The sequence below is a fragment of the Rhinolophus hipposideros genome (assembly GCF_964194185.1).
Source record: "Rhinolophus hipposideros genome assembly, chromosome: 3".
In the NCBI taxonomy this organism is placed as follows: Eukaryota; Metazoa; Chordata; class Mammalia; order Chiroptera; family Rhinolophidae; genus Rhinolophus; species Rhinolophus hipposideros.
Genome location: NC_138049.1, coordinates 40,996,234 through 41,021,259, shown reverse-complemented (window position 1 = coordinate 41,021,259; position 25,026 = coordinate 40,996,234). Strand labels below are relative to the sequence as shown.

General features: G+C 31.5%; 1 protein-coding gene across 3 annotated transcripts in view; it reads left to right on the top strand.

Annotated features, from left to right (window-relative positions):
* KPNA5 (karyopherin subunit alpha 5) overlaps window positions 1-25,026 on the top strand; it is a 43,147-nt gene that overhangs the window by 14,545 nt on the left and 3,576 nt on the right. For all 3 annotated transcript variants that reach the window (XM_081044312.1, XM_081044314.1, XM_081044313.1), the window contains exons 7-13: window positions 1,611-1,699; window positions 9,111-9,210; window positions 13,239-13,402; window positions 15,399-15,477; window positions 17,257-17,382; window positions 17,970-18,097; window positions 20,560-20,738. In XM_081044312.1, coding sequence (XP_080900438.1) covers window positions 1,611-1,699; window positions 9,111-9,210; window positions 13,239-13,402; window positions 15,399-15,477; window positions 17,257-17,382; window positions 17,970-18,097; window positions 20,560-20,738 — 865 coding nt within the window. The remainder of the gene's footprint in view (window positions 1-1,610; window positions 1,700-9,110; window positions 9,211-13,238; window positions 13,403-15,398; window positions 15,478-17,256; window positions 17,383-17,969; window positions 18,098-20,559; window positions 20,739-25,026) is intronic.

Genomic DNA, 25,026 nt, shown 5'->3' with positions numbered 1-25,026 from the left:
TTTTCTCATGAAAGAACCATTTGTGATTATGATTTGAAATTCATTTTTACCAAATTGCCTTTGTATTGCATTTGTTAAAATATAGTAATTTCTATTCAGTGTCAGATTAGAAGGGAGGATGATCTAACTGTCTCAGGCATCATCCTGGGTTATATATGTGTCATTGCAGCTATCAGGAAGTACTATTCTTATTCATAAAAGAGCGTACTGAGACCCAGCAAAGTTAGTAATTTACCTACAGTCATATTGAGTGGCTGAACCAGATTTTAAACTTGGTTCAGTCCGACTCCTTATTCTTAGCATGCACATGGATTATTTTGTGTTTTAAAAAAATATTACATGATTTCGAATAGAACCATTATAAAATGGTTCTATGAATAAATTCTCATAGTTGTTAGAAGAGGGAAAATTTAAATACATACAATTTGTATCATTCAAAGAAAATAAAATGTTTTGATATTTTGTTTTGAATCCTTTTTATGTAAATTGATGTTTTATATATATGTATATATACATACATACATATACATATATACATATATGTATATTTATACTCCCCACACACACACACATTTAACACTAACATTGGGAGTATTTTCTTATGGCATTAATTATATTCCAAGAAAATTTTACTGATATCCATTCAAGTATGTACCATAATTTATCTCCTCAATTGTACATTGAAGTTATTTCTAGCTTATTAGTGTTGTTAATAATATTGTGATATTATATATCAGTCTTTATGTGCTTCTTATTTCATTACAAAAAACTGAGTACCCTGTCAAAAGAAAAATTTTTTAAGTTCTTATTACATATTTCAAAGTTGACCTCCAAAATGTTACACAACTTGATCTATCTCCACCAAAAGAATATTAGACTTCACAGGGGAAAATGTCATTACTTTAAAAGATTTTCTTAAAAAAATAGAAAATAAACTTAAGTCTAGAGAAGATATTAAAAATATTAACCTATGCTTTAAACATTAAAATAAGTTACTTTTGCAATTGGGAAAATTTTATGTCTACTTTTGTGCTTATGTGAAAAATTTGAAATGAGAATATAATAAAATGATAATTTGCATTTCATATTTTCTGATCTAACTGAAATTTAATAAGTGAATAATTTGATCTTTTACTACCACTTATTTAAAAAATTATGATGAACCTGAACTAATTCTAAGCTTATTTTCAAGAATCAATCCAAGCCAATTCTCATACTCTACCACACTTTTCTGTGCTTTGTCACTCTCTCTTTTATAAATCAGCCCCTTCCCAGTGACTGGGTTCCTTGGCATAGGAGCAAATCTCTAAGTATAGGTAATTGGACACTAAACAGATATATTTTTGTCTTTCCTTGCAGATTCAGAATCTCTTACAGAAGAAATATTTCAGTTAGATGAGAAATTATGCAAATGCAAAATTTTAAAAATATCCTATCTTTGATTAAAAATATTATTAAATAGCACTTTTAAGTTTTTCTTTCTTACTGTCTTACTAACACATATTTTAACTTCTTGAAAACTTTGTTCATTCTGTACTAAAATCTCATCTTAAGAGGGAGCATCTTATTTAAAATATTGTTGTAACACTTTTTTTTCCTATTTTTCTGAGGCTGTTTGGGCACTTGGTAATATTGCTGGTGACAATGCAGAATGCAGAGATTTTGTTTTGAATTGTGAAATACTTCCACCTCTTTTGGAGTAAGTACTTTAAACTTAGCGCAATTACAGTAATACTACTTTTAGAAAAGAACAATGCACAGTTTTTCTGTATGCATAATTAAATCCTTCAGTGATGTTTTTAAATTTGACTTATGCTTAATACTCTGCATGCAATTGCTTGAAAATACAAAAAAAATTTTCAATTGTGTCATATCTGTCTTTTGTTTTCTTAAGCCATACTTCTTGGTGGTCTTTGTTTACATGACGCTTACTATGCTATAAAATAATTATTCTACAAAAAAAGGATGTGTCATAGTTTTTAATACAATAAAAATTTAAATGTTGCTAAAGCAGGGAATCTTTAATACATGAACAGATGGTGTCTTTAGGATGTCATGTTTTTATATTTGATTTTGAAATGTTCAGAGAACAAATATCATGAGATTTTTCTTTCAGAATTAGAATTTTACTTAAAGTGACTTATCTAATGGTTTCTTTTTCAAAAACTTTGCACTTTTAAATAAAAAGAAATTGCCCTTGATGTAAAGTCCTTTACAGAAATGACATAAAATTGGGACGGCCAGTTAGCTCTGTTGGTTAGAGCGTGGTGCTAATGATACCAAGGTTGCAGGTTCGATCCCTGCATGGGCCACTGTGAGCTGTGCCTTCCTTAAAAAAAAAAAAAGGAAAGAAAAAACAAAATTATTTGAAATATAGGTTTTTTTATCTATCTTGGTTATCATTCACTAAGAGGATCTTTTTAAAGACTAAGTGGTAAGCAGTGAAAAAGAAAAAAAAAATGAGGAAATGGTTGGAAAGAAAAATTTTACTCTTATCATTTCTGTGTGCCATTCTCCATCTTCTCCAAGCTGAGGAATTGAATAGGGAGAACAAAATTTTAGATACTAGTTTGCAAAAGATATTTTATTCATTTAGAGAGAGTAGCTTTCCATGGATGAAGTGATTTATTAGCATGATTTCATTCAACTAACAATGTGTAGGTCTCTGAGTCACTCACTATAATTTCATTTCTTTTGGGCTTACTCAAAGTTAATGTTCCATAGTATTTGAGACTTTAGCTGAGCTATAAAAGAAAATACAAATTTAGAGTTCAATATCAAGTTAGTTTGAAGTTTGTACTATTAAAAACATCTCTTAAATTTTTAATTTGAGATTTTTCTGGCCTGAGTATGTTTTGTAGATTAAGTGAGCACTTTGTTGCTCTTTTTACTTTTTGCTCTGTTTCTAAATTATTATATGTTAATATCTCAAATTGGTAATGGTTTATGAACTAGTAAGTAAGCGTTTCTTAGTTCTAATGCCTTTAAATGTTCTAAGGACCTTTTAATCATTACTGAAAAATAAAATTCTATTGGAGAACATTACCCAGCTGTATAGTGCTAGTTATAATCAATATCAGAAAAAAGAGTAGGCTTATAGTGTTAGAAAGTTTCCAAGTCTTATTAAAAAATCGAGAAAAGTAGTAAAAAGGAAGTTATGTCAAGTTTGATACCAGATACTCTCAGTTTAGTTGGCAAAAGGGAAAAAAAAAGTTATTAGCTTAAAAAAGATTCTGGATTATTTGTTGTTCACATTGATAATTACACTTAGCTAATGCTTAAGTAAAATAAAACTTATTAATGCATGGTTTTGTCAATTCTGTTTGAGTCAGTTTAATTTGTTTTATTCTTTTTTTTTTTTTTTTTAATTATTTTTATTTATTTATTTATTTTTTTGTTGAGAGCCCACTGGCCCATGTGGGAATCGAACCGGCAGCCTTCGGAGTTAGGAGCATGGAGCTCTAACCGCCTGCGCCACCGGGCCGGCCCTAATTTGTTTTATTCTAATTCATTTGATTCTCAATGAATGTAAACCTTTTACTACTATAGACTTTATATACTGACACAGCTTTGTTTTTGTTTTGTTTTTATTTAAATCAACTTTATAATACAGCAAATCTGGACAAGAGATTTGTACTTTCTCATAATAACCTCACATATACAGATAAAGAAGAACAATATATTATGCAAAACAGTTTAGCCAACTATAGTCCTAGGCCATATCTGGCCTACTCTCTGTTTTTGCAAATAAATTTTATTGGAACACAATCACACTCATTTGCTTGCTTAACGTCTGTGGTTGTTTTCATGCTGTAACCTCAGGGTTGAGTAGTTGAAACAGGGAAAGGCCTGAAAAACCTAAAGTATTTACTGAAAAGTTTGTCAACCCCTGATATAGTAACTAAAAATCAGTAACTATTTTATTTCTAAATGACTTATGATTTTAGGATACCTCAAAGACTCTTTATAGGAAAACTTTTAGAACAGGTTTTTTTTTTTCTGGTAATGTATATATATATTACCACAAAAAAATATTTATTACCACACACACACACACACACACACAGACACACACACAAATATATATATAATTAAATATACCATTTAACCATTTTAAAGTGTACAATTCACTTTAAGTACATTAAGTACATTAGCAATGTTTGGTAACCATCACCACTGTCTAGTTCTAGAACTTTTTATCATCCCAAACGGAAACCCCCGTACTCGTTAAGCAGTCACATCCCGTTTCCTCATTGTCCCAGCTTTTGGAAACCACTGACCTATTTTCTGTGTCTACGGATTTGTCTATTCTGGGTATTTCATATAAATGGAATCATATAAAATACAACGTTTTGTGTCTGGCTTCTTTCACTTGTATATTGTTTTCAAGGTTCATCCATATTATAGCATGTATCAATACTTCATTCTTTTTATGGTTGAATAATATTCCATTGTGTGGATGTACCACATTTTGTTTATGCATTCATCTGATGATTGGTCATTTGGGTTGTTTCTATCTTTTGACTATTGTAAATAGTACTCCAGTGAACATTTGTGTACAAGTGTTTGTTTGAACACTGGTTTTCAATTCTTTTTAGGTGTATACTTAGGAGTGGAATTGCTGGGTCATATGATAACTCTATTTTTAACTTTCTAGGAACTACCAACTGTTTTCCATAGCAGCTGCATTGTTTTACATTCCCACCAGCAATGTGTGAGGGTTCCAGTTTCTCCACATTCTCACCAACATGTGTTATTATCTGTTACTCTGATTTAAGCCATCCTAGTAGGTGTGAGCTAGTATCTCATTTTGCTTTGATTTGCATTTCCTAATGAACATCTTTTCATTTGTTTGTTGGCCATTTGTATATCTTCTTTGGAGAAATGTCTATTAGGTTGTTTGCATATTTTTTAATTCATTTATTTGTCTTTTTGCTGTTGGGTTGTAAGAGTTCTTTGTACATTCTGGATAGATTCTTATCAGATATATGATTTACAAATATTTTTTGCATTCTCTGGGTTGTCTTTTTACTGACTTGGTAGTATTTGTTGTCTCACAAAAGTTTTTAATTTTGATGAAATCCAGTTGATTTCTATTTTCTTTTATTGCTTATGCTTTTGGTTTCACATGTAAAAAACCACTGCCATATCTAAGATCATGAATATTTAACCTTAGGTTTTCTTCTAAGAGCTTTATAGTTTTAGCTCTTGTATTTGCGTCTTTGATCCATTTTGAGTTAACGTTTTTATATGACGTGAAATGTATGTGGACATCCACTTGTCCTGGCATGATTTGTTGAAGAGACTACTATTTCCCCATTGAATGGTCTTGACACCTTTGTTGAAAATGAGTTGACCGTACATGTCTGGTTTTATTTCTGGATTCTCAATTCTAGTCCATTGATTTATATACCTGTCCTTATGCCAGTACTATACAGTTTTGATTAATGTAGTTTTGTGGTAAGTTTTGAAATCAGGTGTGAGTACTTCAGATTTCTTTTTTATCTTTTTCAAGATTGTTTTAGGTATTTAGGGCTCCTTGCAATTCCCTATGTATTTGTAGGTTGGCTTTTCTATTCTGCAAAAACGCAACTGGCACTTTCATAGGGATTACATTGAAACTATAGATCACTTTGTGGAGTATTGCTGTCTAAACAATATGAAGTCTTCCATCCATGAACATGAGAAACCTTTTAATAATCAGGCATACCTCATTTTATTGATCTAATTTTTCTAGTTTCTTAAGATGGAGGTTTGGGTTATTGATTTGAGATATTTTTTTAATGTAGACATTTACAGCTATAAATTTTCCTCTGAGCATTGCTTTCACTGCATCCTGTAAGTTTTAGCATGTTGTGTTTTCATTTTAATTTATTTCAAAGTGTTTTCTAATTTCCTTGTGATTTTTTTGTCCCATTGGTTGTTTACGAGTATGTTACTTAATTTCCACATATTTGTGAATGTTTCAGTTTTCCTTGTAGAAGTGATTTTTAATTTCATTCCATTGTAGTCAGAGAATATAGTTTGTATGACTTCAGTCTTTTGAAATATATCCGATTTGCTCAGTGATCTAATATATGGTGTATCCTGGAGAATGTTCCTTGTGCTCTTGAAAAGAATATGTATTCTGCTGTTATTGAGTGGAGTATTGTAAAGGTATCTCTTATGTATAGTTGGTTTATTATGTTGTTGAAGTCCTCTGTTTTCTTATTGATCTATGTTGGTGTTCTATCATTATTGAAACAGTGTATTGAAGTCTGTAACTAAAATTGTACAACTCTTTATTTCTGCCTCCAGTTCGGTCAATTTTTATTTTTATATGCTTTGCTGTGTTAAGTCTTATAAATTTATGTGTTATATCTTCATGATGGACTGACTTTTTGTCAATATTTAATGTTTTTCTTTTTACTTAAAGCCTATTTGATATTAGTATAGCTACTCTGGATTTGAGTTATTATGGAATCTTTTTTTTTATGGAATCTTTTATTATGGAATCTTTTTCTATACTTTCACTTTCAACCTATTGGTGTATTTGAATCTAAAGTGTCTTGTAGAGTACATTATAGATGGCTCATGGATTGCCTTTTTTTTTTTTTTTAAATTCATTCTGCCAGGGGGCCGGCCCGGTGGCGCAGGCGGTTAGAGCTCAGTGCTCCTAACTCCGAAGGCTGTGGGTTCGATTCCCACATGGGCCAGTGGGCTCTCAACAAAAAAAAAAAAAAAAAAAAAAAAAATTCATTCTGCCAGTACCTTTTATTTGAGAGTTTAATCCATTTACATTCAGTGTAAATACTGATGAGAAAGGACTTCTGGCACTTTATTGTTTTCTATATGTCTTATATCTTTTTTTCCCTTAATGCCTTCCTTCCTTCTTTTGTGTTTGAATTTTTTTTTTGTAATATACTGTATTGATTTCCCTTTCTTTCCCTTTTCTGTATAGTTTTTAAAAAAATTTGTGTTAATGGTTAATCTAGGAAGTATAAATAACATTTTAAGCTTATAATAACCTTGTTTGAATTAATACCAATTTTCTCAATATTATACAAACACTCCTGTATATCTCTGTCCTACTGCCTTTAAGTTGTTATTGTCACAAATTGCATCATTCCCATGTTTCCCTGAAAATAAGACCTAGCTGAACAATCAGCTCTAATGCATCTTTTGGAGCAAAAATTAATGAGACCCGGTCTTATATTTTACTATACGACTGGGTCTTATATAACATAATGTAGTATAGTATAGTATAATATAATATAAAGTAGTATAATATAATACAACACTGGGTCTTATATTAATTTTTGCTCCAAAAGACACATTAGAGTTGATTGTCGGCTAGGTGTTGTTTTCGGGGAAACATGATATGTACATTCATCCATAAACACTGACTTATAATTATTACATTATGTATTTTTCTTTTAAATCACATAGAACAAAGAAAATTGCAAATCAAATATACAGTAATACTTTACCTTTGTACTTATTTTTAGCAGTGTTCTTTATTTCTTCATATGCTTTTGAGATATTATTTATTGTCTTTTCATTTCAACCTAAAGTAAAAGACTCCTTTTAGTTAACGCTTGTAGAGCAGTACAATTGATGAATTTCTTCAGCTTCTGTTGTTCTGGGAATGTTTTACTTTCTCTTTCATTTTTGAAAGAGTTTTGGTGTATATAGAATCTTGGTTAACAGTTTTTTCTTTTGGCACTTAAATATATAATCACATTGCCTCAGTTTTTGATGAGAAATCAGCTGTTAATGAGAGAGTTCCCAGTCAGTCAAAACAAAGGCAAGCCTCTTGCATCAGTCCTTCAGGGAATACCCAGACAGGTCAAAACAGACAAATACAATTCCTTTGAAACAAAGTCTCCTCAGCTACTTTTGGAACCAGGAACTCAGCAGTGGGAACTCCAGCTTTTGTCTTTAAGGCTGCTGTCAGACATGGGGAGGGGGCTGGGCAAGGGTAAGTTATACTGCTAGAAAGCTCTCTTACCTCGTTAAAAGTTTCTTGGTTACTGTAAACTTTTGATTATTTTTGAGAGTTTGGATAAAATTGATTCTGACAGGATTTGTAAATTTTGGGGGGGTTTTGGGGAGGGGTGGATCCCCAGGGTTCTCCACCATTTTTGCTGATATCACTCCAGAATAGGGAATTTATTTCATTTTTTTAACTATACTCCCTATGCTGTACTTTACATCCTGTGACTATATATGTATATATATCTCTATATATATATATATGTATGTATATATATGTGTGTATATCTATATCTATATATAGATATAGATATAGATATATATACATATGTGTTGGCATTCAATATTATTCTACTTCAGATTTTGGTGTATAGCACTGTGATTAGGCCTCTATGCAGTCTATGAAGTGATCCCCCTGATAAGTCCAGTACCCATCTGGCACCCTACATAGTCTTTACAATATTATTGAGTATATTCCCCATACTGTATTTTATATCCATCCCCATGACTATATTATGACTACTGCTTTGTACTTTCTAATCCCTTCACCTTCCCCATCCCTACCCCTCTCCCATCTAGCAAACATCTTTTTTCCTCCCCTATATCTCTGAGTCTATTTCTGTTTTGTTTGCTCATTTAAGAATAGGATTTTTTGGTCTTAAACCTAGGTTTTCTATACTTGTAGCAGGTTGGAGATGAAAATACTAAGACTGTTCAAAAAAAAAACAAAACATACCTTCTCAATAGCTAATCTTTATTCCATTTGACTTTATGTTCCTTGCTTTTTGAACTTGTATGAAGTGTTATTTTCATGGTTAAAAAAGTAATCTAATACTCTTTTAAAAGTATACAGAGATAATTAAGTCAATTTCCCATGACACCATTTATTTTGAACATGTTTCATGTTTTGTAAAAAATCCAGTCAGATCATAGATTCAAATTTTTAAAAATAGAGCGGTGCTGTTTATTTTTGTTTCTGACCACACAATGAGTTTCAAAAACTCCCTTTTTCTATTTAACCAGGTCATTTTGAATGCCTTATAAAATGTATTGACAATTTTTATGTTATGATAGAAAACAGCTCAAGAGGAAAAATGAAAGTAAAGCGACCATTCCTTTTTTCTTTTTCTTTGCAGGTTATTAACAAATTCCAATAGGCTTACAACAACCAGAAATGCTGTATGGGCCCTCTCAAATTTATGTAGAGGTAAAAACCCTCCTCCCAACTTTAGTAAGGTATGAGTAAAAAACACAAATGAAGGAATCTTTTAAATCTCTTTATATACTTTTAAATCTCCTTGTAATAGATTTTTAAAGATTGAAGGGACTTTATTCTTACCTTAGTAAATTATTTTCCTTATTGACTAGACAGTATTTACCCATATACAAAATCAAGAGATATATAGTGAAAAGGAAGTTTTCCTTTCTACCTTTGGCTCACCCCATGATTGCCTCTCTGAGAGGCAACCACTGTCACTAGATGTTTATTTTTTATTTGACTTTAGACATCTTCTAGTCTAGTTTTTTCATTTATTAGAAATTGAAGCCCTCCCCAATAGAATAAGGTAATTCATCCAGGTCCACTGTTAGTTATAAAATTGGAAAAGTAACTAGTCCAGAGTGGCTTGAACTTTCCCATTGTACTTTTTATCTGTTAAATATCTTTTCCTTCATCTACTGATATTCTGCTATTAAAAGAATAGATTATTTATAAACTGCTAATATAATTCTATTGTATTACCAGTCAGATGTTAGAAAGATAGAATGTGGATAAATTTTGGGGATACCGTTCTACTTTTGAATTTACTGTCTATGTGAATTAAAGGAGAACAATGACTTTGCACTAAGAAAGCACAAAATCTAAAGATCTAGTGATAAAGTTTCTGGGGGCAAAAATAGTGAATTCCTCATTCAAAAAAGATGATACGTGAGTTAGTATACCTTCTCATTTATACTTTCACCATTCTAGTTTTAAGAATTTATGATTTAACCACATTTCATCTGAACTACTAACCTGACTTTACAATCTCATTGTACCATGGTCTATTGATCTTTTACCACATCCCATAACATGTTATGGGTTCAATCATAGTTCATGAAATTCTTCCACAACCTTCCATGCCTATTCTGTTCTGTGTTTATTGACAAGTGCATAATACGACTAAGAAACTGATATAAAGCATTGTAAAGTATGCTAAAAATAAAAAGGCAAACAAATTATTATTTTAACCAGAAATTTGGTTTAATAGATTTACAGTTGACCCTTGAACAATGCATAGGTTAGAGACACCAACTTCCCTTATAGTCAAAAACCTGTTTATAACTTTTGAGTCCCTGAAAACTTAGTTGTCCCTCGGTATCCATGGGAGATTAGTTCTAGGACCCCCACCACCCCATCCCATCTCCCCCACCCCCACCCCCGTGGATACCAAACTCTTTGGATGCTCAGGTGCCCTATAATACTGGCATAGACCAATGTATATTTGTATAATTGGCCATCTGTATCTACAGACTCCCAACTTTGGATGGAAAACTACTGGCATATATGGAAAAAAATTTGCATATAAGTGGACCCATGTAGTTCAAACGTATGTTTTTGAACGATCAACTAAATCTTAGAGAAAAGTTTTGAGTAAGCTATACTTATATTTACTCAAGGTAACAAGTTATAAAATAACTGTAGCAACTGCCTTATTCAGTTTGTAAGGAGTTTGTATTATTTTCATTTTGATAATAGTAGGGGAAGGAATGAGTATTTGGACTGGGTATAATACAAGGAAAAGAATATTTATGAGGTGCACAAGTATCCTTCAAATGGCCTTTTAAAAATACATTTGAATATGTATTATATTTAAAAACTGATAATTTGGCAATGATTGTTTTAGAATTGAAAGGAAATACAATGTTCATATTTTGTCTGAGGAAATAACAGTCAATGAATCTAATGATAATGAATCCCTTCACCAGCTTTTTATATGTTTAGACTTGCATATGTAAAATTGGCTTGCTAATTATATTCATGGTTTTAGCAATCATAGTAATTTTAAAATTTTGCCTCTTAAAAATGGTATGGTATACCCGTATTTAATTGAGTTTTTATTAAATAAACTTTGGTTTTTGCATTGCTTTTCTCCTTAAAATTTTTTTCTTTAAAATATATTGTTTTTGAGAGTTTTCTTTTTTTTCCATTTTAAAGTAAAGGGCATGCATCCATATATGTGTATGTTAATAGTTATGTGATAATAGTTGTAAGATACAATTAGTTTAAAATGCCATGTTTGATTTTTCTTTTCTTCTGCTTAGTAGCAGTATTGGATTCTTTTTTAAAGCAGTATTTATATTTTGAGATCTTTTTGTTCTAACTATATTACATGGTTTTAAGAGTCCTTCAGCCATAGGCAAACAGTAAAGATTTTTAAAATTTTCGTAATAACTCATTTTAAAATTTTGTGATAACTCATTTAAAAAAATGTTTCATATGGATGATACCTTAAAACTTATGTAATATGTTTTTCCTGAAGAATTTGCTTTTTGAAAGATACTGAAATTTATAAAATTGATAATCTATAAAACCAGTAGTCTAAACCACATTTTTCTAGGCTTCCTTTTTAAAGATATTTCCTTTATGAAATATCTCATGGAACATTAGGGACTTTGAGAAGATACATGGATGGATCATGAAAAGTCATGCGGTTATCTGAACTTTGGATCAAATCACATTTATAATATTGGTTAATAGACATTATTTACCAGCTGGCAAAAAAGAATTATTAATTAGGAGACTGTTTATTTTCTCTTCTGTCCTCCTATCTCTACTTTTTCTCCTTCATTCTTAACTCTCAGCCTATGACCTTGCTTTCTACTTCAGTGAGAAAATGGAAGCACTTAGAAGAGAACTTCCATAGATTACCATCACCACATTTGGCATCCTGTCATCAAAGTATAATTGGTACCTACCTATTATACTTTCCTGTCATTGTTGGTTATTTTTCCCCATTTTCATTTATAAAATTAGTTCATCTGCTTGTGTATTATATAGCTTTCTGTCTTTCCTATTCAGGGTCATTCCTCCAGCATTCCCTTTTCTCTCTCCAAGATTGGCAGTTATTTTACTCTCTCCTATATCATTCTCATTACTACAAAAATATGCTGTTAATTTCTCTCAGAAGGTTGTAGTATATGTACTGGCAATCTTTAAAATAGAGAGAGATGAAAGAAAAATCATCCAAAATACTAGAACATAAAAGAGCTGTCATCACTTTCCATTTGTGCCATGTCTAACATTTACATACAGCTCTCATCTGAGGGTGAGAGCCTAACGCATATGTTGTTTTGCTGATTTTTAGAAAATCTTTAAGGAATATAGACTCAATACTGATCATGACAATAAAAAGAGCTAACATCTGAGTGCTGTATGTCAGACATTGTTCTAAGATGCTACATGCATTCTTACTAATTTAATACTACCGTGGTATCCTGATTTATAAATGAAGAAATTGGGGTTTAGAGATGTTATCTGCCCGTGGTCACACACCTGGTTAGTAGTGTTTGAACCTAGGTCTGTCTGATGTGAGAAGGATCATAGAATTTATCTAATTAAGCCTCTTTGTTTCACAGATTCAAAAACTGAGTCTCAGAGAAGTGAAGTGACTTGCTCACCTCCCAGCTAACTAATTGTAGTTATAGTATTAATGCTAGAAGAATTAAAATCTCTATTGTTGTGTGTGTGTCTTTTTAATTGAAGATTTAGGGTTTTAATACATTAAGAAGTGCAGTTTATTAGTTACTTCCACTTAAAAACCCTTCAAATTTCTTTTGTATTTTTATACCTTTACTTCACAAATGATTATTAGATTTACTTCCTATAATATACATGTAATAAATAAAGTGAGGTTCATTTAAGTTGGATCATATTCCATGACGATTATTATATTAAGCACTTAAACATTTTACTTCTCAGTTTTGGTGTGCCATTTTGGGAGTGTGTGTATGTATGATTTAGACATGGGTTGGGTATCCCAAATACATGTTTGATTTAAAAAAAATTTTTAAATTACCATATACCTTATGTAAGAATAATAGAAGTTATAATCAATTTCATGTTTATATCTGATCATAATTTTTAAACAGCAGACTGTTTAATTTCTCTGGTATGTTTTGTAGCATTAAATTTTTATTTTTAAAATGAGTTTTTATAGTTCCCTAAAGAAACTTGGATTTAGCTAGAGAAAAAAATTAAATATCGGCTCTTTCTTCCCTTCCAGGTTTCACCTTGCTTAAATGTCCTGTCACGATTGTTGTTTAGCAGTGACCCAGATGTATTAGCAGATGTGTGTTGGGCCCTTTCTTATCTCTCTGATGGACCCAATGATAAAATTCAAGCAGTCATTGATTCTGGAGTATGTCGAAGATTGGTGGAACTTTTGATGTAACTATAATTTATGATTATTAATTGTATGATTTTGTATTAAGTTGAGCAGTTAGGTAGCCTTGTAAACTTCTCAAGAGTCACTATCTATAATTCTTGGAAAGCTACCAACCCTATTTTGCAGAATAGCTGTAATACTGAAAGGTTGACCCTTAAACCTGTATCTTCTATCTTCTGGTTCGGACTAATCATTTTGTTAATGAATTTCATTAGTTTTGATCTCTTTATGAATGAGAGGCACTTAATTCAACAAGTATGTATGGAATGCCTGTTATCTGCTAGAATGTTGTGCAAGATACTGTTCATGAAGTATAGAATGTAGTTCCTACTCTCCAATAATCAATTACAATAATTAATCTATATAAAAGATTAACATGTATTAAAGATAGTATGTTTTTCTGTGCTGAGCTATAATTGCTACCTTCTTTAAAAAGAACAGATTTTCTATATGAAGATGTTAAAAACTTGTAAGAAAAGTTGTTTTGAAAAGGTATTATAGTTCCTTCATCCTTTTCTTTTAAAAATTTATTACCTGCTTTCCTTTCTTCTTTTGTCATTAGGTAGGCCCAAACAAGGTGCAGATGGCACAGAGAAGAGAGGTCTGATAAGGAGTTGAGGCCCCAGTGTGAGGATAGCATCTGAGGAGGGTGGGCAGGGAAGTGCAATGGGGGGATCTGGGCCCACACTTGAGGGTGGAGCAGACAAAGAGACTGGAGCAGGGGGTGAGCCAGCACACTGGAGCATAGCAGCTTAGTTGGATCAGAAGATTGGTTATACATAGGGAGATTCTGGTCATAGACACCAGTTTCTTATTCTCAGAATGGGTTTATAGATGAAAAGGAAGAAAGCCAGAAGAATCTTGTGGTATTAGAGTTGGAGGTGTCAATGTGAACTATTAGAGTTGGAGGTGTCAATGTGAACTGGCTTTCAACATTAAAGAGATGCATGTAGAAATAAACATGTATGTAAACTCTGTGTGTGTATGTCCTCTTAAAGGGCCTCAGAGCAGTGACACATTTATGCTAACAAGTTGAGCTCACCAAATTCTCAGGTCTTGATTTTTGAACACTACTCTTCATTAACAGGAACCAGGATTCTTTGATTAAATGGTTAATTCCAGGGCTGGAACTGAGAAAAAAGATGAACTCAGAAAGTAATGAGTGCTCAAAGAATGCTGAAGTGTTAAAAAGACACAGAGCCCACATGAAGGCATTCCTGTTCAAACCTGGGATGAATTGAACATTGAAATAAATTATATTAATGTAGTATAACTTATTGAATAAAATAGGAATCCATAATTCCACACTAAATAAGTAGATAGATCAATAGATAGAAAAGGCATATAGTTGGAATGATAGTAATAGAAAATCATCATTGTCAACAGTAATAATAATTAGTAATACTGACAATAAACATCAAGAGATGCTAACACTAGTGGTGAAAGTGGGTTAAGGGATAGGATTTTACATAGTCTAAAAGTATTTCCTCCTGAAATATTAATTATAAAGGGGAAAACAGTAATGTCAAAGCACGGAAATATGGCAGACACCATCTTAATTAAGCGACAAGAGTTCGGTGCCACTATAATGGACAAAACAGATACCATATGCTATCCATTACTATGTAATGAAAAGACTATATAGCATTTGTGTTATCCCAGCTCAAAGTATATAACTTGGGTCTTAATCATGAGGAAACACTGAGCAAAACCAAACAACTGGCTTGTGATCATCAAAAATGTGAAGCTCATGAAAATCAAGGAAAAACTAAATAAATGTTTTGAATAGAAAGAGACTGGAGAGAGATGACAACTGGGTACAGCACATGATCCTGAATTAGATTCTTTGTTATAGAGATATTACTGGGATCATTAGTGAAACTTGAATGGGCTCTCTGAGTAAAGAGTATAGTGGAATTTTTTTGTATTATTTTTGCAAATTTTCTGTAAATTTTAAATTCTTACATAGTCTGTAAGTTCATATTTTTATTATTTTAGGCACAATGATTATAAAGTTGTATCACCTGCATTAAGAGCAGTTGGTAATATTGTGACTGGTGATGATATTCAAACACAGGTGAGTTCAGACTTTACTATGGTAAATTAACATGAGGACATTAAGAAGTTTATCATGTTTGTACCACTTGATTACATATTAATCAAGACTATAGCATTACCATAATTATATAGGCATCTGTCATGTGACAGTAAGCATATTCTTGGTAATAAGTGATCATCAGCCTCAAATACCTCTATATGAAAGCACTATCTTAAACCTATACCAATGTAAAGAAGTACAAGATAGCACTTTGGCTCTTGAGGGATTTATAGTTCAATTGGAGAGAAAATTTATATTTAAATATATATTAAAACAAACAAAATATATATTTAAAAAAAGTGAATTACCCAAGGTGGTATGTATTTTCTGAGAGCTGATTGGTCAGTAAACGCTATGAAAGTTTAAAAAAGAAATGTGTGCTGAGAAATCAATGTAGATTCTATAAAGGAGTTGGAACTAAAGCTAGATCTTCAAAGGAGAGACCAGAGATGGCCAGGTGGCTCAGTTGGGTAAAGCTCGAGCTCTGAACAACAAGGTTGCCAGTTCAATTCCCACATGGGCCAGTGAGCTTTGCCCTCCACAACTAGATTGAAGGACAACTACTTGGAGCTGATGGCCCCTGGAGAAACACACTGTTCCCCAATATGTTCCCCAATAAAATTTTTAAAGAGAGAGAAGAAAAGTAGACTAAAAGAGATTTATGTGAACATCGGTACAGAGGCAGACACAGAGGCAGATGTGTGTAAGGTATAAGAGGCACTAAACTTGACTAGAAAAGAAACTTAGTGAAAGGATGATTGATTATAAATAGGTTTGAAGTGGGATTGCAAATGGAACCACATAAATAGATTGAAGACAGATTATGAGAATGGAAGGAAAAGATAACGAGGAAACACTTCCTCAGATTGGTAATTAACTATGTATGTGAGATACCAAAAAAGGTGTGATATCAAGATTGTCTTCAGATCTGGGATAGTCTTGAAGACAAAACTTAAACTCTGTTACACATTAGATTCTCCTCTGTTTCTCACCAGATAGTAAACTTTTTATTCTAATCTACATATATTCTTTCATTTTTAATCTTTAAAAGTTCTACTTAGATACTTACCTTAGTTATTAAACAGTTGAGTCTTAGTAATTGAATTATTAATTTAAAGTAGCTCTTTACGTGAAAATGCCCTTCTAAACATACACAGTTTTCAGCCGAATTGCAGTCCACTGCTTCATACTTCCTTCACCAAGTAAATTTAATGTAAATCATGGGTATTTTGGAAATAGGAACATAATGTTGCCATAGAAAATAAAATAAAGGGACAAAGCAGAATATACTTCTTTACAAAAGTGGAACAATAAAAATTTTAATGAAACAAATAGACTTACTATACACTAAGGTTTCTTTTCATCAATTTATTTGGCAAAACTGGAGGTTGGATCCTGAGATTTGGTTGGATTCAATCACCAAATCTCTCTTTAAATAGTTATCAATATATCAGTTGAACTCTGACTACATTTGTAAACTTGAAGGACATACCTCTGAATGTCCTGAATGTCCTACTTATTTACATTTTAGTGCATTGAGAACAGGGCACTTCCCTACATTAACATTAGACAAGTTTTGGTAAAGTGGGAGAGTAGAAGACAGCAAGTGCCGAAGGTTTACTTTGAGAGAAATTTCTTTTTTCTTAACTTAGTTTTTCAGAATGGTTTTTGTATTTCTAAATAACTCATTAGTATATTTTTGTGTAGTTTTTTTTTTTTCCTATAAAACTCTGTTTCCATTTCTAACTTTTGTTTTAGGTAGTTTTGAATTGCTCTGCATTACCCTGTCTCTTACACTTACTGAGTAGCCCAAAGGAGTCAATCAGAAAAGAAGCCTGTTGGACTGTTTCTAACATTACTGCTGGAAATAGAGCTCAGATTCAGGTAAATAACCTTTCAGATCTAAGAAAACAGGAAGATCTCAGAAGTTAGTTTGGAAAAAAGTCAGCATTTTATCATTAATGGTTTTTAGTGAGTTACTATAAAAGATTCTTGAAAAGTATTTTAAAGGAAAAAAGCCTTTTTCACCTTTAATAGCATTTGCTTAACAGTATTCTAATGAGGAATAGCAACTATATATATATATAATTGTCCAGCATTGCCTGACACATAATGGCTAGTCTTTAAAACGGGATCGATTTTCATTAATTTTAGAAAAGTTAGGCAATGATCTTCCTCTCAAAACTTTTAAATAATGATTTATTAGAGCCCTGCCAAGCTCGAGTCAATAATTACTTATTCATTTGATCGATCATCTGCATTGTGTTTTATGACCTTTAAAATTTAATTTCTGCTAATATATTCTCCAGACTTGAAAGTATGTGAAAGTTTGTTGAAATAAATAAAATATTTCCAAAGGTATTTCCAAAAATCCTGACATTTTAAAGCCATGAGTTTCAAGATCCCTCTACTTACTCATATTTTTAAAACTGTATTTACATTGATTATGCTCTATTATTTTTCCTCTTCAGTCTGTTATAGATGCAGATATTGTTCCTGTTTTGATTGAAATTCTTCAGAAAGCAGAGTTTCGTACCAGAAAAGAAGCAGCTTGGGCTATAACTAATGCAACGTCAGGAGGCACTCCAGAACAAATAAGGTTGTGTGATACAGATTTTTAAAAAATTTTTTTAAATGTAAATGAGATAAAATTAGAAATAATACGTACTTTTTATTTGTTGATGAAACTAAAACATTTTGTTATTTAAAAAATAGAATTTCTAATGTGAAATGACAGTGTTATACAAGTTATGTCATTCATTTACACTGGTTTATGTTTTTCATTTAAAGTATAATATCATTATCCTTTGCAGACTATTTATGAAAACAGATTAAAAATCTGAAAAAAAATAGTCTATGTTAATTTGCAAAATATATTTCATGGGCATTAAATATTTTTTAGACCATTGAATCACATATATGTTACTTTATTATATAGAAATGGCTAATAAAGTTGAATATGTACTGATTTAAAATAAAACTGAAATAGACATTTGTTTATATAATGTTCTTCTAATTGTTGTTAGATTTATCTGTGGATAGGATTTTTATTTTTCTATACTATTTTCTTTTTTATCATAGCTTTTTGAATCTAGGACTTTTATTGTTAATTTACTTATTTCTTTTACTAACAGCACAAATAGTAGGTACATGGGCTTTGAAGTCAGCCTACTTTCAAATCCTTCTTCAGTAAAAGTCGTGTGACCTTGACAGAGTCATTTAACCTCTCTAATATACAGTTCCTTTATTTTTAAAATGGATTCAATAATGAATAGTACCTCATAGTAACAGCTTAACACTTAGATGCAGTTCATACATTTAAAGTGCTTAGCGTGGTGCCTACAAAAGCCTAACATCCTATAGAATTTTCTTGTTATGAAGATCCTTCCATGAAACTCAGGACTTTTTAGGTTTCTTGAAGTGACTATGTAGGAAGTATTTTCTAATGAATATTTGATTTGTTTCTTAATTTGCAAAAGAAGAAGTCAGGCTACTATGCTATTTTACAAATCACAGGATTTTGAAATCTACCTATTGTGAAATCATTGTCTGTCATTTTCTTCATTTGTACTATTATCTTGCTCTCTCAGATTCATATTTCTATGTATTGATAACATCTGTCTCTGCTTTTTATTTTCCATTCCACCTCTTTGCTTTAATCAATACTTCCGTTTCATTTGTGTCATGAATACAAGCTGTAACAAAACAAGATCTTTGCTTTGTTCTAGTTTGTATTTTTTTTAATGCTAGTGTTATTTATATCTGCTTTAGGATCCAAAGTTTGTTTTTCACCTACGAACAGTTGTATCTTTTCTTACTTATTTTCATCATTATATCTATTCCATATGTTATTCCTTAAATTTATTAGTATGAATCAAGTATCCAAACTCAGATCATTATTTTTCTAACCATTTTCACCGTTTCATTAAGTATGAGTATATGGGAAGAGGTCTTGATCTCAGTTTAGGATTAGCATTCATATCACTAATATTTGTGGGGTGTCTAACATTGCCAGTTTTTGTGCTAAATCATTTCAGTTACTGAGTACCAGTAGTATATCAGGTGCTTTCACATCTTTTATCTCCTTTAATTCCGTAACATTCTGACATAGTTATTCATTCAACAAATATATTTGATGAACTACAGTATAGTATATGGCAAGTGAATGCTCCAGTGAAGGTGTGTACATTTTTTTTTAAAGATAGAAACTAACTTTTATTGAATGCCTATTGTATTCTCTTAGCAACTCTCTGAATCTGGTACTATTATTATTCCCAATTTAAGATGCGGAAACTGAGGTACAGAGCAGTTACTCAAAGTCACATGACTAATAAGGAGTGGAATTTGAAGCCATGCAGTCTGACTTCAGAGCATATTTTTTACCTTTATGCTTAATATGAACTTTTGCCAAGTGAACAAATTAGTTACCTTATTTATATTTTAGAGAATGGAAAAAGAGCTAATAAGAATTAGAAAAGAACAAAGCATTCTGAAAGCCAGTATTTTTGTCAGCATTATTTATTAAAATTATTCACAACATGCCCTGCCCTATTTTGCTCCTAGAAGCCTTGTATGCTTCTGAAACAGAGCAAATGTTTCAGAACGTTAGCTGTGATTTTTTTTGTGTGTGTGGAAAATTTCCTGAAGTTTGATTTGGATCTTCTTTTCCCTCTCCATTTCTACCTACCCCCATATGATCCCTATGTGTGTACATAGTACCACCTTTAAAATAAACAACAAAAACCCTCTAACCCACTAAGTGTTGTTATGCCATGCAAAAACAGGCCCAAGTACCAATTTGCTTTCATGTATATTTTTATAATATTTGTAATACCATTTATTGCTAATTATGTTAAATTATGAGAACAGGAAGAGTAAAAAAAGTTTTCTGGTTCCTGTGTAAGTGACTGTTGAATTGTTTTTAATGTTTGAGTTTGTAAGAACACTTTCCTTAATTGTTTATATAACATTTCACTGAAGAATATTTTCGTGTCATTTGCTATAAATAATATTTAAGTCTTTTTCAATGTTTTCCCCCACCTTTTTTTAATTACTCTGAAGGTATTTGGTAGCCTTAGGCTGCATTAAACCACTTTGTGACCTATTGACTGTTATGGACTCTAAAATAGTCCAAGTGGCTTTAAATGGACTTGAAAATATTTTACGTCTTGGAGAACAAGAATCTAAGCAGAATGGGATAGGCGTTAATCCATACTGTGCTCTCATTGAGGAAGCATATGGTAAGCAGTCAGTTAAAAATTTATAATTACAGTCAATTCTTTTTTTAAATTGAGATATAATTGACATACAACATTAAGTTGATTTCAGGTGTATAACATGATTCAGTGTTTGTATGTACTGCAAAATGATCACCACAGTAAGTCTAGTTAACATCTATCACTACACAGTTACAAAAATCTTTTTTTTCTTGTGACGAGAACCTTTAAGATTTACTCTCTTAACAACTTTCATATATGCAGTATTATTAACTATAGTTCCATTCTGTACATTACATCCTTATGACTTATTTATTTATAACTGGAAGTTGGTACCTTTTGACCCCCTTCACCTATTCACCCACTTTCCCCTTCCTGCCTCTGGCTACCACCAATCTTTTTTCTATGAGCTCAGGTTTTTGGCTTTTGGTTTGTTTTTTTCAGATTCCACATAAGTGACATCATCTAGTATTTTTCTTTGTCTGATTTATTTCACTTGTCACAGATGACAAGATTTCCTTCTTTTCATGGCTTAATAATAATTCCATTGTACATATTCATCACATTATTATCCATTCATCCATGGATGGACACTTAAGTTGTAAATAATACTGCAGTGAACATAGGGGTGCATATATCTTTTCGAGTTAGTGTTTTTGTTTTCTTTGGATAAATACTCAGAAGTGGAATTGCTGGATCATATGGTATTTCTATTTTTAATTTTTTGAGGAACCTCCATACTGTTTTCCATAGTGGCTGCATCAATTCACATCCCCACCAACAGTGCACAAGGATTCTCTTTTCTCCACAACCTCACCAATACTCATTATCTTTTGTCTTTTTGATAATAGCTATTCTAACAGGCGTGAGGTGAAATATCATTGTGGCTTTGATCTGTATTTCCTTGATGGTTGGTGATATTGAGTACCTTTTCATGTACCTGTTGTACATCTGTATGTCTTCTTTGGACAAACGTCTTTTCAAATCATCTGCCCATTTTTTAATTGGGTTCTTTGTTTTTTTGCTGTTGAGTTGTATGAATTCTTTATATATTTTGGATATTAACCCCTATCAGTTATATGATTTGCAAGTATTTTCTCCTAATCTTCTATTTCTCCTATGCCTTTTCATTTTGTTGATAGTTTCCTTAGCTGTGCAGAAGCTTTTTAGTTTCATGTAGTCCCACTTGTTTATTTTTGCTTCTGTTGCCCTCACTTTTGATGTCAAATCCCAAAAAGTCATTCCTAAGATGAGGAGCTTACCACCCGTGTTTTCTTCTAAGAGTATTATGGTTTCAAGTCTTAAGTTGAAGTCTTTAATCCATTTCGATTTAGTTTTTGTGTATAGTGTAAGATAGCACAGTTTCATTGTTTTGCATGTGGTTGTCCAGTTTTCCTAGCACCATTTATGGAAGAGACTGTCCTTTCCCCCTTGTATATTCTTGGCTTCTTTGTCATCAATTAATTTCCCATATATGTCTGGGTTTATTTGGGAGCTCTCTATTCTGTTCCATTGGTTTGTTTTTTATGTAAGTACTATACTGTTTTGATTATTACAGCTTTGCAGTATAGTTTGAAGTCAGGGAACATCATGCCTCCAGTTTTGTTCTTAAGATTGCTTTGGCTATTTGGGGTCTTTTGTGATTCCATACAAATTTTCGGATTGTTTGTTCTATATGTGAAAAATGCCACTGGAATTTTGATAGGGATTGCATTAAATTCATAGATTGCTTTGGGTTGTGTGGACATTTTAATACTAATTTTTCCATTCCATGAGCACAGAATATCTTTCCATTTATTTGTCTTCTTCAGTTTCTTTTATCATAGTTTTCAGTGTACAGGTTTTGAACTTCCTTGGTTAAATTTATTCCTAGGTATGTTTTTGGATACAATTATAAATAGGATTGTTTTCTTAATTTCTCTTTCTATTTATTAGTGTATAGAAACATACAGATTTTTATGTATTGATTTCTGTATCCTGAAATTTTACTGAATTATTTGATTAGTTTGAACTTTTTTTGGTGGAGTCTTTAGGATTTCCTATATATATAATATAGTCGTCTGCAAATAGTGACAGTTTTACTTCTTTCTTTCCAAATTCAATGCCTTTTCTTTCTTTTTATTGCCTAATTGCTCTGGCTAGGACTTAAAATACTATGTTAATAACAGTGGTGAGAGTGAACATCCTTGTCTTGTTCCTGGTCTTAGAGGAAAAGCTTTCAGCTTTCCACCATTGAGTGTGATGTTAGCTGTGGGTTTGTCCTTTATAGCCTTTATTATGTTGAGGTACATTCCCTCTGTACCCACTTTGTTGAGAGTTAGTTCCTAATTAACTTCCATAGGCATTTCCTCCCTCCAATTCCATAGAAATATTTTGTGTAAAAAAAGTGTAGTATTATTTAAAATACTTTTTAAAGTTACACTTAATTCTGTTACCATAACAATTTATTTTCATTATTTGCCTTCTTTTTTCTTTGTCCTTATACCCGAATACTTTATATTGATATAATTGCAGTGCATGTATAGTTTTGTGTTCCACTTTTTAATGTTTTGGAGAAATTTTATATTTCTACATAATATTTGCATTTTTAATAGCCACATAATATTATATTGAGTGAATACTGTGTCATTTTAGTCATACTGAGTGCAGTTTTAGCCATATGCTTGTACTTGACCATTTATTTGTTTCCATTTTGTTTAGCACTTTACATATGACAAAATAAGCATCTTTCTGAATATAGTTTTTTTCTGTTGAAATAATGGGGTAAAATTTTAGGAATGTTATTGCAGTTTTAGGCACAGACCTGTTTTTAAGCTTTTGCTATGTTTCTCATTTTCCTTTCCAAAAACATGTTACTTGACAATGTCACTGGCATTGTATAAATCTACTCTTAACACCTCTGTTTTGTTGATTTTGCTGACTTCGCAGATGTAAAATAGTATCACCAAGTTTCTTTTACGTGTCTCCTGCTTTATCTCATGTAGAAGGTGGTGTGTATTTTCCATGTTAGTGTGTTTCCTCATCTGAATTCCATGTTTATTGTACTTTGACCAATTACCTATTTGTCTCTTCTTGGTAAAAATTTGAATTAATTTCATTTTACAGTTGTTTGCTTTAATAAGGCTTTTCTCCCATTTTTTATTTTTTTATTTTAGTAAGATAAATCATGTTCATTTATATTTAACAAATGACTCAGTCTAATCATCTATTCCTTCATAGTTTACAAAGTCCCTATAGACATTTGGTTAATTTTTTTTTCTTTTTGGCTAGATTTTTCTGATTGGATTCTTAAAACACTTAACTCACATGGAATTTATTTTAGGATAAAGCATGAATATAAGTTGATTTTTTTTTCCTTTTAATGGATTTCTGTTAAATATTCCCTTTGTGTCTTAAGTGCCATTAATTTGTATGGTTGATTCAAGCTTTTATTGTGATTCTTAAACCATGCCTGGGATATTACTTTGCCTTTATTTCAAATTATATAATGTCACTGGTTAAGATATTATATAAATACAAAGTATTAATCAGTGATTTAAGAATGTTTTCTTACTACGTTAATTATATTGACCCCAAGTTATACTAGAGTTTGGCATAGTCTATGATTGTATATAGATATGACTACTTTACTTATTATTTGTGTCCTGCAATAATATAATTGAAGAGGATTATTTATAATTAAATGAAAAATATTTTCAGCATCACTTAGACTTGTGTGTAGATTTTTTTTCTTGTGAGCAATAAAATAGAGTGCTATGGATTCTCCTTATCCAATCAAAATGGGCTTTTTCAGTTTCACTTATTGGTGGTACTTTTTGAAAATTATATAGTAGCTATATTGGATTTACAAATAGTACTCTTTATTCCATATTGATACTCTCTGGCTTATCCTATAAGAGAATGTGCATGTGTTAGGTTGCTCGAGTTTCACTATTTTCATTTGTTTTTGTTTTGTTGCTTTCTAGGTTGTGCTTTTTATTTAGCATAATTACTCTGGAAAAGATCTGTGGAGTTACATAATCTAAGACTGTCATTTTAAAATTGAGAAGCTAAAGTACAGAAGAACCAAACTTACCTGAGCAAAATGACATAACTAGCAGGGTGGAGTCTGTGACCTTACTCTTAGGCATGTGCTACTTCCTCATATCATGCTGCCCAATACTCATTCTTGAAGATAAGGCAATAGTGTTGGCTATCAGTACGTGTGAAATTTAGATGAAAATAACAATCCCATTCTCAGCGGACTGATGGATGTTATTAAATCATTATTTTGATTTAAATAGATGTTGAAACCTGAATAACAATTTTGTTT